General features: G+C 42.4%; 1 protein-coding gene across 5 annotated transcripts in view; it reads left to right on the top strand.

The window, feature by feature from the left end:
- tnrc6c2 (trinucleotide repeat containing adaptor 6C2) overlaps positions 1-18,122 on the top strand; it is a 59,659-nt gene that overhangs the window by 33,043 nt on the left and 8,494 nt on the right. For 4 of the 5 annotated variants that reach the window (XM_084715604.1, XM_084715605.1, XM_084715607.1 and 1 more), the window contains 12 exons: positions 6,210-8,663; positions 10,111-10,314; positions 10,879-11,045; positions 11,145-11,222; positions 11,421-11,478; positions 11,822-11,964; positions 12,324-12,473; positions 13,688-13,828; positions 14,690-14,809; positions 15,112-15,195; positions 15,837-16,116; positions 16,483-16,647. In XM_084715604.1, the coding sequence (XP_084571730.1) occupies positions 6,210-8,663; positions 10,111-10,314; positions 10,879-11,045; positions 11,145-11,222; positions 11,421-11,478; positions 11,822-11,964; positions 12,324-12,473; positions 13,688-13,828; positions 14,690-14,809; positions 15,112-15,195; positions 15,837-16,116; positions 16,483-16,647 (4,044 nt within the window). Of the gene's footprint in view, positions 1-4,260; positions 4,466-6,209; positions 8,664-10,110; positions 10,315-10,878; positions 11,046-11,144; positions 11,223-11,420; positions 11,479-11,821; positions 11,965-12,323; positions 12,474-13,687; positions 13,829-14,689; positions 14,810-15,111; positions 15,196-15,836; positions 16,117-16,482; positions 16,648-18,122 lie in introns of those variants that run through there. The other variant, XM_084715608.1, reaches the window with a different exon arrangement.

The following is an 18,122-nucleotide window of genomic DNA, read 5'->3' as shown; positions in this document are numbered from 1 at the left end:
CTTACATTTTAGTTATTAAGCAAACAGTATTGCAGTATTATTGGGTAGATGTGCTCAGGTGGTTAAATGCATTTCATTTTACAATTTCTTTGGTTAGTTTGTGGACAATTGGTTTAGAAAAAAATACTGATTTAATTTAGAGACCATCTTAGATGCAAGTGTATAACATTCCAGCAGGCTATCCATACCAGACCACCCCATCACGAAGTCTGAAAGGCAACCCCCACCCCAGATTCAAGGGCATTCACGCCACTCCCATGCAACCGCCACTCTCCAGACCCCACTTAATTGTCCCAAACACCAGACAGAGACCCCCCTGTCCCCTCCCCTGTGGCACCCACCATCCCTATCTCTCCAGCTGACTGGGGACCATTAAGTAGTCCAGAGCAACCAGCAGCCGTCCAGACAGGCTTCCTAGTAGCAGGTGCTGGAGTGGGGGGTCTCTTAAGTCTGTGGGAACTACAGCCCAACAGCTGTTTGCTGGTACTCAGACAGAGCGTGTAGCCAGAAGGCACTCTGTTGGGTGCTGTTAAAACTCTTGGCCCTTTCATTTGGGCCCTCTATGATTTGCAGGTGAAACTGTTGGGTTTTTGATCTGATTTATTATTATTATTTGATTAAAAGGAGCGATATCCAGCAGTTGCATGTCAGAAAACTAGTGCAGTCCAAATAGGGAATTGGAGCCATAGACACTATGTTAAATAGGTTAAAATCCTATTTAATATATGATGTATGGTTAAAGCCCCATGCCCCCTCCTGCCCAAATTCAAGGAAGCCCAGACAGGCAACATTATAATTTGACAATAACAAGCAATGACAAGGTCGTTGTTAGTTGATCAGCTGTTTATAACTGTCAGCTGTCTGTCAATGTAAAACTAAGCCCGTTATCCTGAAAACAAGAGCACGATGATCTGAAAGAGCACACTCTGGAGCTGGAGTTCAGTGACTTCCTGCCTGCAGTCAATATGGGGATGTCTTTTGAAAATGCTGAACAATTTTCTAAGGTTCTTCAAGTACCATGTCATGCAAATGCAGGTCTCCTTCTTCAAAAATGGCACCATTAAGATGTAAAAATAACTACCACTTAGATCATGGTAATTTGTATTTTTAAAAATCATCAAATAATCACTAGACTATTTGGCTCTAATGAAGCCAGGGAGGTATAGATTGCCCCATGAGCTCAGGCTGCGACACGTACACACATACATGAACACACACACACACACACACTTATGCACACAAGTGAGAGAACCCCCTAGTGGCTTCATTAATCCAGCCTCTGTCAGGGAAACCAGAGAAGTCACCATGGTCTCGCTCTCCTATTTTCTCTCTTCTCTCAGCAGAGGTAAACAGACATGAATGATGAGCTTTTTAAAACCTCCAGTGACCATTCCTTCCGTCTTTCTTTTTCTCTCCCCTTCCGAAAAAACAAGTACATGCCTGTCTTTGATCTGAGTGGGCGTAAAGAACCCCTCAAAGAGCAAAGAGAGATGGAGAGGGACTATTCGGGGACAAAAGACTACTAAGCGTCGCCTCCTGCTCTGGTTCTGGTGTTATGTCACCCCACAGTGTGCTATGAGAAAACCAAGCGCAGTCTTTCGCCTAAAGAATCCATTTATTGCCACGCCATCTCTCCTAGTCGGCTCATGCTTTCTCGCTCTCACCGTCTCCCTTTCTTTTCCCTTGACATTGCGAGTGCCAACCCCCCCCCCCCCCCCCCCCCCAGACTTTCCTCCATCTCTCCCTGCCACCCTCTCCCTCTCTCTCTTGCCGTCACCCTGCCTTTCATTTCATTCAAAGGGGAGGGGAGGCATTTATTTCTTGGCTACCTGCCCAATTCTATGATGGCAGCTCGTCTCATTATCTGAGCCTCATCTCTTCCTTATTTTGCTTCAACTCTGGCAAGCTGGCATCACAGCTTCACAGTGTTGTTGCAGTTGTTTAATGTCACTGCTGGTGTGCTCATTAGAAAATTGTTGTTACTATTTAGCTGTAGCGCAGGTTCTATTTAGAGAATATCTTGCACGCATGGACTTGCACATGCATGCACATGAAACAGCAGTCCTGCTCCCTGTTGGAAGCACGAGGAACCACAGAAGGCCCTTTTCATTTCATTTTATTTTTGACCCTTTTTATTCACAAAGCGTAATCAAAGACTGCCCTCCTAATTGCAACCAGAATGAAAGCACCACATTACTGACACATGATTGCAAATGGTGGATGGAAATAATTGTCCCCTTTTCTTTTGTTTTTCATGTTCAGCTTACCCCCCCCCCCCTTCCAAAACACTCCTTTGCCAAGAATCAGCAAGACCTTTCTGTTGGAATGTCTGGGGAGGGATTTCAAAAGGGAACAATCGTGGCATGTTGAGGTGAAAGGGAAAAGAAACTGTTCTGCATTAGTGCACACATGTACGTATTCGCAGTAGTATAGAGGTAGACACAATAGCATTAGTACCTACACAGTATGATGCAGTCCATCCCAATAAATGTTTGTATTGTGAAGCTCATTATGTTCCATTTTTGTTAAGGCACATGTGCTCTTTCAATTGGACACAGTTGCACGCACACACTACAGATACCACAGGTCCAAGATACAAGTCAGTCACCCAGTAACAGCAGTGAAGGTTTTGTGTTTGATATGGTAGCTTGTTGCAGACATAGTAAGAGAATGTCTGCTGTTTCCCATCCTTGCATGGATCTGTGCAAGCGCTTTGAGAGTGGCGCTGCTGGTGCACCTCTCCTCAGGTATTTTTCCACTTTGTCTCACACTCTCTTTCCCTAACTGACCCTTTTTTTCCACGGCATACAACACTCTTTTTTCTTTACTTTTTTTTTCCAGGTTTTTTGTTGTTATTGTTTTAAATTTGGCATGTGCATAGTGTCTGTGACAGGAGTGATAAAAAGATGGCTCATTTCCAGACTTTGATTAATTTATCATGTAACCTATTTTTACACTCTTCAGGAAAGTAAATGTGCAAATGAGACTGAGACAAAGAGAGAGCAAGAGAGAGGGAGATACATTGGGTGGGTGAGGGGTCGGCCGAACAAAATTTTCCTGAGGCTGCAGCCTCTGAGCTTCTTGGCTACGTTTCAGATCTGATAAAATGACACTCCTCTTTGCTTGGAAAGCTAGTGTAGACAGAGTTGGGACACAGCAGAAAGACAATAACATCAGTGGCTTTTAATGATGCTGTCATGTTCCTTTCACTTTATTTTGAAAATGAAATACATACAAGCTGCAAAGACCTTGCAGCAGTAACCAAAAAAACAACTGTTTGGGTTTTGTTTCATTCTTTTCTTTACAGCTTGACTGGCTGGTAGGCAGTGGTGTGCCAAATCAATAGATCTGAAATAGTGCCAAACAAGCCTTTTGTGTAGCAGAGACTCAAACCTTAGCCAGGAGTGCAAGCAGTGGCAGATGATACCCAAACACCTAGATTTTAGTGCATTTATTTTTTTCTTTTTAAGCTAAGATAAATATGGAGATAGGATGTTGTCTTCCCTGAATACAGTAGTTCAATTGTTAGTTTTTTCTCTTTTTAGGGTTGAAGATAATAAAGTCTTCACAGTAAATCAATGATGAAACTACAATCACTATAAATTAAAATCAATCAAAATGGCAAACCATATTTTTCCCCTTGTTATTCTAACTTCCAAAAAATGTGAGAGAAGTTAAAATAGTCTATTCCTTCTTTTGCTAGGGACCCCCTACAGCCCAGTCAAGGACCGCTGTTGGTACTCGGACTGCAGTTTGAAAATCGCTGCACTAAATTCACTACATTCTAATGAAATCAGTCTAGCTCATCCTTCCATATGCAATGATACATAGATTCCTGGTCTCTTGAAACCATTCCATAATGCTATATGAGCTTGCTGTCTTTAGGCATTTGGCAATTTCCACCTGAATTATTTTTGTATCCACTCCGTATTATCTTGGAACTTTGTCATGCAAACTGAGATTAGGCCTTTGCTTTCTAAATGAAGGCTCACAACTGGCTTGTTTTTAAGTTTGAACAACTTTCCTCCAAAAATTGGCACTGTTACAGCAGTTGTGAAGGATCACTTTTGCTGTGATGTTTCTGTATTTTTTTTTTTCCAACTGATTGCAAACTGACTGCAGAGTACTTTTTGTGTGTGTATGTGTGCCATCAGTCTGACGACCCTGTGCGATAAGGCTGCCTGGGGAGAGGAGATAAGTGTGTTCAGGCGAAAATTGCATTCGCAGCCACTCTGTGGTGTGTTGCGCACTATCTTAAAGCCATATATCTGCCAGTATTTGTGTGTGTGTGTGTGTGTGTGTGTGTGTGTGTGTGTTTGTGTCCACACACCTCAAACAAATGGACTTTTCCCTCATCTGACTGGATTGTTTTGACCACTGGGTCTTTATCCCTCATGGATAACTTACAGCTATTATGGAAATCATTGCAACAATCTGATGAAAAATAATGGCAGAGTAATGGAAGGTAAGGCAGCTTAATTACCAAACAAGGCAACTATTTTACACAGCCTGGGTCTTATAATTAAAGTTTAGTGAGCCACGCTTACTGCAGTTGTGCAGGAGGTTAGCCAGAAATGTATTAATGTCTGTTAGGCTTGTAATACTTGTTGATAAGGGCTGCTTTTGCTGTATCTGGTCTGGCATTGCACTTTGTTCAAATTAATTGTGTTGCAGTAATGTTACAAACTTAGTGGGCTTGTATATTTCAATGACGAATGTGAGGTATGCAGAAGAGCATGTAGTACTATATGAAGGAACAGTGTTGTTGAAACATCCACTTTTGCTGAAAACACCCCAAGTCAGATAAATATCTAGCTTTTTTTCCTTTTTTCAAGAGTTACTGGATTAATTTCTCCCTTCATGTGCCTTGTCAACCTATGTGCTGTGAGACTTATTGCAGTTTTCATTGGTTTTTAGCCCATTACATGAGCCTGGCCTAGTGGTTAGGATGTTTGCATGCTGGATCGATAACCTCCCTGCTCTCACCCACTAGCATTAATAAGATCATTGATTAGCTGCCTCCCACTGATTGATTACCCCTTTACAGCATCGAATCAGTCTATTATTAGTTCCCCCTCTGATGGGATGCTTTTGTGCCTAATGAAATTGCATGTGTGTGATACCATGTTGATTAGAGGTTCGTTGGAAATGCTTACTTTTTGGCAGTGTAGTGGTGAATTTTTCAGATCACATAGGACAAGATTCACATGCAATCCTCAGTTCCTTGATTGTGATGAGAACAGGCAAGCATACACATACAGTATTATGTATGTTCAGGTAATCAGAAGCCAACAGACACATACACATTGACACACACTTGGAGGAAGTGTTTTGTGGTTTCTTAGTGCAGTGCAGTTGGAGGAGGAGTAGGCCCGGTGGAGCGTAGGGAGTGATGGATGAGAAGCCATCCTGGTTTCATTCCAATAAATGAGCGGCGTTCCACTTGGGCTTCCCTTCACAGCCCCAGCTAGCAAAGCCACGATGGAGACGGATGGGCCTCTCACTGCTGGGTGTTAGAGGAGAGCAGAGGGGAGAGAGTGAGAAATTAAAGGGTGAGGAAAGAAGTGGGGGCAGAAAGGGAGAGAGAAAACATGGACAGAGAGAGAGAAGGGGGAGGAGAAGTGACTATAGAGAGTGAGAATGGAGTTAAAGGGCAAAATAAGATGGCAAGGAAAGAGGAAACGACTTGGAAAGAGAAGTGAGGAAGAGAGGAGAAAAGAAGGATGGATAACGGAAAGGAAGCAAGGGCTTCATTTCCACGTGTCTGTTTGGCTGACTGCACCAGGGCGAGGATATATGGAAATGCCATAGCTGATATGACATGTAGCACGCTTGGCTGTGCATCCTGATTATGTGTTGGATTGTGGAATGTGCAAGTGTGTGCCCATCTCACCCTGCCAAGTCTGATAGTGAGCACTAACCAACCAAGAAGATTGGTCTAGGGGACTAAAGGGGGCTGTATTACATGATGTTCCTCAGCCTAACCTAATCTATCACCCCCCCCTTTCCCTTCCCTCTTTTGTTTTCTATTTTACCCTTTGTATCTACCACTGTGACTCAATTTCTTCTCTGTTTCTTGCATTACTGCATCTTCTGCCACTAAAATCCTCTCTTATTTCTCTCTGACTGGCTCATCTCCACCTACCTCCTGTGTTGGACTTCTCCCCCATTTTCTCAACTTTTCTCTCTGTTTCCTTTTTTCTCCTCAGACATATCCCTTCAGAGTGGCCCTGTTGCCCAGTATGAGACGTCTCATTGGGGAGCCTCTTTGCCAGCTGACAGCCCTTCCAGTGCCAACAGCTGGGACACAGTGATTATTGACCGAAGTGACACAGAAGCTTGGCCCTCCATCAGCCGCAGTAGTGATCCCAGCCACCCTGCAGCACCAGAATGCCCCTTGGGCTCAGCTAGCTCTAACCAAGACACCAGTGCTGTCACTACCACCAGTAGTAGTAGTAGTTTTCTGAGTATGGCCACAGGTGCCGCAGGCCAGCAGGCCCACTACCCCTCTCTCAAAGCTAACAATAACATGATGACGGGACCTGGGTCAGCCAACACATTAGCTGGTAATCGAGGCTGGGGCTCAGACGGGAAACAAGATGGTATGAATGGTGGCCGAGTGGGAGCACCCAATAACTGGGGCTCTCCTAGTTTTAACTTGAACCTCAATCCCAATGCCAACCCATCAGCCTGGCCTGTTCTGGGCCATGAGGGTGGTGGCCCCAATGGGGTAACAAACTCCCCATCCCTCCCACCAGGTATTAATGGCAATGGAAACATGGGAAATGGGAGCCTGGGAGGTGCAGATAACGGTGGGGGAGGTTGGGTTGGCATGGTAAGTGTTAACGAAAATGATCAACAGCACCCTTCAACCAACACAAGTTTGTCCTTCAATATGGAATCTGCTAACCTTAACACTGATGGACCAAACCACACTAAGCAACAGCAGCAAGCTCAGGAGCCTATGAGCCCTATCCATGGGTTAACTGGCTGGGGAGGCCAGTCACCCACTGAATCATCCCAGCTCAATGGGGACACAACAGGCAGCTCTGTATGGGGAAGTGGAGAAACCAAGGCAGCTGACTCTCCCAAGGACTCAGGCTGGGAATCAACTCCCTCTGGAGGCCTTTCTGCCTGGGGCCGCCAAGGCAGTGGTGGTGGGAGTAGTGGAAGTGGTGGCTGGGGTGATTGGGGGAAATCATCTGGTGGTGGAGATGCCTCTAAAGGCTGGGATTCAGTAGATGCTGGTAGTTCTGGTTCAGGTCAAGAGCAGCAAATTAGTTCATGGGGCCAGCAGCCTGGAACAGCCCCAGCAAGCGAAGGTAGTGGGGACAGCAACGAAGGTCGGTCCCACCACAGAGACAGGTCCTCCAGCATGGATTTTTCCCCTATGCTACCCCGACAGGACCTGGACCCTAGGGTGCTGAGTAACACGGGATGGGGACAGACCCCCATCCGACAGCACACTGTATGGGAGATGGAAGAGGCCAACTCTGATGATGGGAAGAGCAACAGCAGCTCAGACACCTTAGGAGGCTCCAGCTCTAATGGTGGACCCTCATCTACCAATGGAGGTACCATTAACCCAAACATTGGCCCAAGGCCTGGGTCTGGAGGAAAAAGTGACAGTGAAGGATCTTCATCTTCTGGTTGGGGAGCTCCTCCACCTCAACCAATTCAGACTGGATCAGGATGGCGGGACACTCCTCAGTCACTCAGCAAAGCCCCAAATGGCACTACCAGTGGCTGGGGAGATCCTTTGCCTACCAGTGGTCCTAGGAATGGAGGCACACCATCCTGGAGTTCTGATGACAAGGCACCCAGTTGGGACGATGGCCTGACAAAAAGTCAGACTACTAGCTGGGGAGAGGGCCCCAAAAACTCCCATGGTTGGGGCAACAGTAATGGGGGCTCCAATGGCTCCAGCACAGGAGACTGGGGAGATGCAGAGGTCAAGAACAATGGATCTTCAAGCAGCATGTGGGAAGGAGAAGGAGGGAATGGAGGAAGTGGTGGATGGAAGGAAAGCCCCAGAGGAAATCGAGGAGGAGGCTGGGGTAAACCTACTCCTACTGTGAATAACAGCAGCTGGGGGGAGACCCCACGTACCAATGGCCCAGTGCAGGGAGGCTGGGGCTCTTCCAAGCCCCAGGAAAGCAGCAGCAGCAGCACTGGCAGTGGAGGAGGTGGCAGCATTGGTTCATGGGGTGGTCCAGGTTCTGTGAAGCAGAACACCTCTAACTGGGGCAGCATAAACAAACAGGACCAGGGCATGGAGCCCACTGGGTGGGAAGAGCCATCCCCTCCCTCCATCCGCAGGAAGATGGAGATTGATGACGGGACGTCCACATGGGGCGATCCCACCACCTACAACAAGACTGTCAACATGTGGGATCGCAACAATCCCAATAGCAACCCAGGCAACAGCGTCCCACCTCCCACTAAGAATGGTGGAGTAATTATCCCCAACAATAATAACAACAATCACTCTGTCAGCCCTGGCAACAACAATCACCATCACACTCACCACATGCTCCACCATCCTCATCATGGCCAACCTCCAACTCACCTGCAACACCATGGGAACAACAATGGGTCACCCAACAATGGTGCCTCACATCCAGGAGCAGGACCCCAGGGTAGACCACCCCTCACCAACCCAGGTAAAAAAACAGTATGGCTATGATATTGTATTAAAACCTCACCTTTTTATATTACTCAAAATCAAAGTAATATTCTATATTCTGAAAATGCTGAAAAGTTCATAGTTTCTTTAAAAAGATACAGGAATATTTACAAATGCACAGATTTTATATTTTAGAGATCCAACTTTTGTGAGATTTTTGTTTTCAGTTTTATTGAGCGGTATTAATCTTTAGAGTCGACCTTGTTAATGAGCTGAATAAAGTACAGAGTTACCACAGGTTAAAAAGAGAGCTGTCTTCTCTCAAAACACAAAGTGACTAAATCAAAAGCATTGTTGGCAACGATGGTTTTTCCTTTCAAAGATTATTCCTTAAAAGAATTCTCTCACAGTTATTATTAAGCAGATAGTCTCAGAGGAATTAAGGGCCTTTGAATGGTCATGCATGCATAATTAAGACTACAGCAAGCTTAAGTTAGCGCTGCAGTCAGTTCAGATAAGTCTTTGTTAAGACAAAGGCCATGCATATAGACATGGCACAGCTTTAATGCCCATCGCTCTCCTCTGCTTTTGAGTGTGAATGAGGCCATTGCCCCCTGCTGTTTACCATTTGTGCTGCACCTACCAAAGAGCATCATGACCACCTCAAGACACACTGAAGACAGTAATATCTAATCACCCATCTTTACTGTAGCCGATACAGATGGAAGAGCTTACACAGGTTGGCCTGAGCTGCTCCTCCTACACATTCATGCACCACTTGAGAAGGCAGAACGAGCTGGTCAAGCCCTGCTGCTGTCAGGAAACAGGCATGAAAGGCCTCTATATGTAGATAGCAAGACACTGTCTCAACTGAAAAGCTTACTAGTTGTCCCCTTGATTATCATGTGACAGAAAAGACATTGAAATTTCAAGAGTTTCAAAAGGTGCAGGGTTTCTCAGTTACCTGAATTATTATAATAGTTTATTGGTAAAAGACAGACTTGTGCATGAATATTACACAAATTTCAATGCTTTCCTGAAGCCAAGGTTTTTTCAGACATGTTTTAGACTCAAATTATTTATTATTAGTGCCATCCTTCCAAAGTTTAGTGCTAGGATTGCAAATTTTGTGGATTTTCCTTAATGTAAAACACTTATAACTGCTTAGTCATTAATAATTATTAAGTTGCAAATTGCATTTTTTCCTAATATTAATTTTATTGTCATTTTTTTACCCATTATAAGTTTAAGTTGAAGTTAAGTTTTCAAATGAGAGACTGCTATTTCTGCTATTTCTAGGTAATCGATTAATTGTCGATTAATACATTTTTAATTGGTTAAATTAACACTGATTAATGGATTACTCAAGTACTCAAGGAACAGCGTGGGATATTTTATATATATATACATATATATGTTGCAATATAAATTGCTGATGGCTGAAGGCTTTACTGCAGTGGAACTCATGTAGCCTCTTTTTCCAGGTTGGGGAGAGCTTCCCAGTGTTCAACCCAAGTCGGAGCCTGCTTGGGGAGAGCCAGCAGCTCCAACATCAACTGTAGACAATGGCACCTCCGCCTGGGGCAAACCTCCAGGAGGAGTAGGAGGATGGGGAGACGGTGGCCACGAACCCTCTGGACCCTATGGCAGGGCCAATGGACCCCCGGTTTCTGCACCCTGCAAGCCAGGTAGTACCCACAGATGAATAATTGCAGAGATATGTAAAGTAAAAGATGGGAAACGGAGCAGATTGTAGGTCTTATCGTACAGATTGTGTGGAAATTAGTAAATACAGTGTAACTGGTTGTTTCCAGTGGTACCCCACCTCCTGTAAAAAAATGATTGATGGTGTGCACTACCACACTTCAGTTAAAGGAACAAAAACAGGATGTTTCTTCAGACTTCTGTACCATTTGTGCTAATTCTGAAGGTTTCTGTTAGTGCTACTGGCATGTTGCTGGGATTAAAGCAATCCACACCTCAGTAGGTTGTGGTTATTTGTGCTGTTGGTTTGAAATGTTGGAAATGACAGAGGGAGGTGTAGAAGAAAAATGCAGCATGTCAAATGGCAACAGTGGCACCCAGTGGTCAGGTTGAAAATTACCTGCTGCTTGCCCTCTGAAATGGCTTGCATATTCTCAGTGTGCATGAATGGTACATCACAGATATTAAAACACTGTGACAGATAAACAACAAACTTTTTTTTATTTTCATCTTAAAACTTTCACATCTTCACATTTTCTTTTCCTCAGGCCCCAAACCTATGCAAGATGGCTGGGGAAACGGAGGAGATGAAATGGGCATGTCCACTGGCCAATGGGACACAGAGGATGGGGAGATGTGGAACAGCCCCACCTCCCAGGAGAGCAGCTCTTCTTGCAACTCCTGGGGTAATGGACCCAAGAAGGGCCCAAGCAAGGTCAGAAAACCCACTTGTCATAAATATACTGCAGATGTTATTGATGGCAATTATTGGGATTTGAAAAATAATATTTTTATGTTTTACTTGTGTTATCAGGGGAAGATTGGCAACAAGCCAGATGAGGCCTGGATCATGAACCGTCTCATCAAACAGCTCACTGATATGGGCTTTCCAGTATGTGGCAATATATTCAGGAATTGTTCTCACTGTCATACATTGTTTCAGGCAGATATTTCTTTCATTTCCTTTCTATCAACTCTTTTAACTTCTAAAATTTGGTTTAAATAATGAATCCTCTGTTGTATAGTGCAAAAAAGATATACATGATGAAACCATTGTCAGTTACCGGTTTTTGTCATTTATGTGTTACAGAGAGACCCTGCTGAGGAGGCTCTGAAGAGCAACAACATGAACCTTGACCAGGCCATGAGTAAGTTAACCAACTTTTTTTGTGCATGTTGAAAATGCTGATATGAGATGCTTTTACCGAATACAACAAAACAAACAGATAACTGATTTACTTTCAAGGAAGTAGGGTCTCAATTCAGTTCTTTCACCACATTTCCACTTGAGTTCAACAGGAGATAATACCATGCCACACTTTTTTCACTAAGTGTAGTGTTTAATTTCAGTGGATGCTGGATTTTCTTGAAATACTAGCATACCCAAATTCTATATAGATTTATTTATTGAAGAAAAAAGACATTTTACTCACAGTATAGTTCGTCATCTAGAATTTATAATTAATCCACTTTCCTCCATTCTGCTTCCAGGCGCCCTGTTGGAGAAGAAGACGGACCTGGACAAGCGGGGCATGAGCATGTCTGATTACAGCAATGGCATGAACAAGCCCATGGTGTGTCGGCCCTCTGCACTCTCCAAAGACCCCACTGACCGCAACACCTTTCTTGACAAGGTAAGGCTTTAAACTGACCAGCTATCCAAGACCTTTCCTTACATCTGTATGGAATGATGGGTGTAGTTTAGAAACATAAATAAATGCATTGTTATGCTTTGTCTTTCACTTTCACTTTGGCCTGTACTATGTACTTTTTAAAAGTCTTTTTGGGGATTTACCTTTTTTATTTTTGACCTTGTAGCTTTTTTGATGCTTAATACAAAGAAAGGTTAAAGGATTCTTATGATTTTGTCAGTGTAAGCATTAATCTAATCTTCACTCCCTTAATCATTTATGTTGGTAATGCACAATGATTAATGCCTTTTTTTTCTTATCTCTTTGTCTTCCCATCAACCATCTATTTCACTCTGCTCCAGGATGGTGTTCTGTCAGATGACGCCCCCCCATCACCGTTTCTGCCTTCCCCCAGCCTGAAGCTCCCCCTGGCCAACAGTAGCCTTCCTGGGCAGGGTCTGGGACAGGGCAACCCGGGGCTGGCCATGCAAAACTTGAACAACAGACAGCAGGTAACACACTGTGCACATACAGTTACAATACACTCTGTAACAGAACTTAACATGACATGACATTAACAAATAAGATTTTTACATAATCCAAATTAAAACCTGCAGTAGAAACCAACTTTTGTGCAGCTTAAAATGTTCTGTCCATGTTCATATGTTGTAATATGTTGTGGGAAGGTTATGTTATTCTCCTGTGTTTTAACGTATAATGATAAACAAAGTTTGTAGATGGGAGAAAAAAAATGTGCAAATTTGCACTAGGACCACAATTTAAAAAAAAAAAAATCAGTTTAGTAGTTGATTTGACCAGCTGCTTTATTAACAACAGTATATACTGACAGAATGTGTCACCAAACCTTAGGCAGTGCAAAGTCTTTTTTATTAACACTGTGTTTGTCACACTGCAAATGCATAGAATTTAATGTCTTCATGCAGGATCTAAATGTATTTAATGAAGTGATGGCAACAATAGATAAATTGAATTTCTTTTACACACACCACTCTACCCAAAATGCTCTCCAAAATCTCCACTTTTCTATTGCTCACTTATGTGTGGTGACCTTGCCTGAAGTGCCCATTGAAATCAGATAGTTATGCTCTATCAAATATCACCCCTAGAGGCAGCCATGGCCCAGAAAAAGTGCAGTATGTCCTTGAAGCCTAAACAAAGGCACTGTACGCAGGCTTTCTTTCTTTTTTTTTTTGCACTGAATAGAAAGACCTCTTAGACAATCTGAAATGTGGATGAAGTTGCCTTGCCTTAATTGTTTTGGGCCATTTGATTAATCACACTAGTCACAATTTCATGACTATCTCCATGTAGTTAGTGTTTAGTGTGTGGTTTTGTGTGCAATGTGTTCTGCAAAGTTAGACCTTGAGGGTAAATGCTTTGAAAAATGTTTTTAGACATTGCTGTCAATGCTGGGAATATTATCAACCCTTGCTAGGATTTTGAGTGCACTTTAGGTTTTCCTTTTCACCCAATTCAAGTGCACTCATTCGTGTATTGAATGAACCTATCAAATTGACAGTTGAATGCTCAACTCTTGGCTAGCTTGCTTTGAGGTATTCTGTAACTGTTTTCTGAAGTGGTCAAGAACACATTTCTTTCCCAGTTCGGTGGCTCAGCTGTTCAGTAGAGAAATGGCTTCAGCAATTTAAATAAATGTGGAGGTTTTGAAGAGGTTTCAAAGTGCCTTTATGATTCCTGCTCATAGATACCCAGTGGAATGTTTGGCAGTAGTGGAGCAGCACAAACCCGGGCCATGCAGCAGCAGCCTCCTCAGCCACCAGTGCCACCTCTCAGCTCCTCCCAGCCTAGTCTACGTGCTCAAGTGCCTCAGTTTCTCTCCCCTCAGGTAGATAGACACACATGTATATACTGCATATGTAACGTGGAGTGACTGTGTTTGTAAGTCATGGGTCCAGGTAAAAGTCAGCTTGCACATTGTACTGTTAGTCCCTTAATCCAAATTTGGGAATATTGTTTTCTCTACTAGTGCATCTTTCTAATGCATTTTTTTGCTTATTCAGTTCTTCCCATGTGGCTGCCCCAAAATGACTTTTTCAGTGTGTCTGTAATTTATTTATGCTGCATTACAGTAATGTTGAAATATTATTTAAAAAACATGACTCAGAACAATAAGATGGACCATTTTTTACACTTACATCAACATATGCACAATCTGAGTGATATGCTTTACAACCAGGGCTGTAATTAATGATTATTTCCATTATTGATTAATCTGTCAATCATTTTCTTAAATAAATGTTTAGTTGATTGGTCCATAAAAATGATAGTTTATATATAATAGTTAAAAAAAAGTTAATCCATAATCATTATAGTTTGTTCTACAACTTACTGATGAATCAACTAATAATTTCGGCTCTGTTGTCAAGAATCCAAAACCAGTAGTATAATTTCAGGCTATCATACTTCTTGAATTCTTTAAAATCAAAGCACATCTATCAACATTTTAGCAGTAAATCAGCAGAAATATATTCTGAAGACTGGTTATTTTCTGGGCACCATACTTGACTTTTCACTTCACATGACTCCTCTGGCATACCCTTCCTCTTCTCTTATCCTCTTTGCAAGTACACAGTAGTGACTAGTTTTACCTTGCCAGAAGCCCTTCCTGTACAGTCATTGTGATTTGCAATGACTAACTTGTCATCTCTCCTTTCTGCAACCCCATTCTTCCTGTTCCCCGCCCCAGGTCCAAGCACAGCTCTTGCAGTTTGCAGCAAAAAACATTGGTCTGAATCCTGCACTTTTAACCTCACCAATAAACCCTCAACAAATGACTCTCTTGTACCAACTTCAGCAACTGCAAATGGTGAGAAAGTCCTTCTTTTCCATCTTTAGTTGTGTTGTGGATTCTTTTTTTTTTTAGAAAATCCAGGCTATATTCTAAGTGGAGATGAAACCAAAACATGAATGGTTTTTTTAATGTCTTGATATTAGTTTTCAATTTTATGATACTGATTGACAATCCAATGGAGAATTAATAATGTATCCATTTTAGAAATTAGAGCTGCAGTGGTAACAGTTCACTCCTCTCTCCCACTAGTATTGTTTCCCCCTCCTTTTATGCATTTTTCCTCTCATTAAATTGCACTTTTTGTTCCCTTCATTCAGGCGTACCAGCGTTTACAAATCCAGCAGCAGATGATGCAGGCGCAACGCAATGTTTCCGGCCCCATTAGACAACAAGAGCAGCAAGTGAGTCAACAAAACGCATCATTATACTCACGCAAAGTATGATCATAAAGGTCATTCATTTTATATGTTTGACCCCATGTGAGCAGTGACACAACTTAAAATTTTCTCAGCAAATATTTTGATTCTCACATGATGTCATAACAACATCACATGAAAAAAAAAACTGTGTTGTCACACCTTGAGTTTCTCAACATTAGATATCTGCGTAGGAACAGGTTACTTCTTGTTTAACATGAGGCCAACCAGCTTTTGTCCTATTGTGAAACGGACAAAGACTTTGTTCTCCTTTTTTGAAATTTTGGTTCTTTTGTGAGACATTGATCAGCAGCCTGCAGCAAGATGAGGGCTGTAGAAAGAGGGAATGATTTTAAGACCAAGTGGTTTTGCTTCTCCTATCATTTTTCTCATTTTTCTCCTTCCACCTTGTTTTTTATCCTCTTATTTTCTCATCTTTTCCCTTGTAACCTCAACTGTTTTTCCTTCCTCCTCCTTCTTTCTCTCTTTACCGTTTTCCACCCATTTTGCTTTTACCACAACATAATTTGACTAATCTTCTTGATCTTCTTGTTTGCCTTCCTCTTCATTGCTCAGAACTTTTTATGATACATTGCTCTGACACTTTTGCTTCTCTTCTCTCCCAGGTTGCACGTACAATCACCAACATGCAGCAGCAGATCCAGCAGCACCAGCGTCAGCTGTACCAGGCGCTGCTGATGAAGCAGCAGCAACTTCCCTCTCATTCCTCCTCCTCTTCCTCGTCTGCTGGTCTGCATCCTCCTGGTGGCCCCGCCGGAGGCCCTGGCTCCGGCAAATCAACCCTGGACCCCTTCACTGGCCCACATCAGGCTCCGGGCCTCGCCGACACACTGCACACCAAAGAGCCGCCGTCTTCGCCCAACGCCTACAGCACCTACCCTCTCTGTGAGTCTTGGACAAGAACAGCATTAGACAGTGTGAATGTGACATAATGTACCATGCTTGTTGAGAGTAGCAACTGAGTTAGCAATCCTGAGGTGATTTTACATGCATTATTTTCTTGCAGAAATACATGCAGATTCACATTTAGGGTCTTCCATCTCTTGACAACATACGAAAACCTACATCACCCCTGAAATAATCATCTGTGAACAACTTAGTGTTATTGAAATGTAGATTATTCCTGTTTTGTTTTGAGCTGTTTATAACAAGATCTTGTTCATAAATTAAAAGAAATAGTAACAAAGCTCCAGCACTGACTTTGTTTCATATTCTGAATAAATTAAAACATTCTTCTTTGTATTTGTGCAGCTGGACTGAATCCAAACATGAATGTAAACTGCATGGAGGTTGGGGGTCTGTCTCTGAAGGAGCCCCCTCAACCTCAATCCCGCCTGTCCCAGTGGACACACTCCAACTCCATGGACAGCCTCTCTGGCAACTCCTCAAACATGGAGAACAACCTCAATAAGCACGGTACGTTGAACAAAAACATAGGCAGGCATGCACACATTCCCGCTTATACATGCAGCATTCAAGTAATAATACAGATAAATTCCCATGTCATCTTAAATAATTTTACACATAATGCAGAGTCTGTACAGTCTCCCTGCTCATTTGTAGTACTGTAATGTATCAGTAGGTGGCTGATTTGTTGTACAATAGCAATTACAATTCAAATTGAATTTTGCTTATGAGAAAAATTAAATTCCTTTTAGTACATACAATAGTACATTTCTGTACAAGACAGATGGGCAGAGTTCTGTGATTGTTAGAGATAATTGAAAATTTGCAAAGTGTGCAGTGGTGAAGGTTCAAGTTTGGGTAACTTAAAAATATCAGGAACTTTCTTGAGTGCTGTAAAAGATAATTAGAATCAGAATTGATATTTTCACACTCCCGCCCTTCCACATTTGAGCCTCTCCACTCAACAAGTGACAGGTTTGTTCTCACTGACTTCACAACACTTGTGGTCTTGTCAGCATTTTCTCTGTGCATATTGTCTGTGTTTTGTTTCTCACACATTCTATGTGCAAACTCATTTACAGTCAGAAACACTTATCCCGAGGTGTCAGAATGCTTACCATTCTCAGTACAGGTCTGCCAGACGCAGCTATTTCTCTTTCAGTTTGTCATTCACTGATAGCTCAGGTGCTTAACCTGCTAATCCTACTCTCTCCTAGATGGGAGCCACAGCACCACATTTCTAGACTGGAAACATAGAAATGTTCGATGGCATGTAATATACATTTTTCAGATGTCATTTCCAGAAAAAAGGCATTATTGTATATATGTGGGTATGTAAATAACATACTCATACTCAGGTGCCAAATCTTAACAGAAGATGTCTCAGGGAACTTTGTCATCTAGAGCAGGTCTAGTCCATATTCTTCATTGTATTATTTACAGAGACCCAACAATTTCCACCATGAGCAAGCGCTTGGTGACAGTGGTGAGGAAAAATTGCCTTTTAACGGGCAGAAACCTTGAGAACCTGGCCTATGGTGGAACATGGAACACACATGGATATTGTTAACCACCTGCCAGAACACATTTGGATTGCACATGATGAACTCATTAACTGACACTAACTTGTTGACTCCTACACTTTCCAGTAAAATTGTTGAGATATCATCAGCTTCTGCATGGGTGTTTTTTCTCACACATTCAGTCTTCAAACTGATAATCAGATAAGAATTTTATCACCCACAAACACTTATCTTGAATTGTCATCCATTTCCCCTCACTGAACTATAGAAGATAAATATCCTCAAAAGACACCTAAAGTGTATTTATTGTATTGATGTTTAACTCTTTAAATTATTGATTAACAAGAATGACACACAAAGCAATTAAAAATGTGCAAAAATAAAAACTTTGTGTTGCTCTCTAACTATACAATATCTTCATATATTTTGCCCTCATTATGAAGTAAAGCTAATTTCTACTTA

Source organism: Lutjanus erythropterus, chromosome 3 (genome assembly GCF_056507025.1).
Source record: "Lutjanus erythropterus isolate fLutEry1 chromosome 3, fLutEry1.hap2, whole genome shotgun sequence".
Lineage (NCBI taxonomy): Eukaryota > Metazoa > Chordata > Actinopteri > Lutjaniformes > Lutjanidae > Lutjanus > Lutjanus erythropterus.
This window is presented reverse-complemented; position numbering and strand designations above follow the sequence as displayed.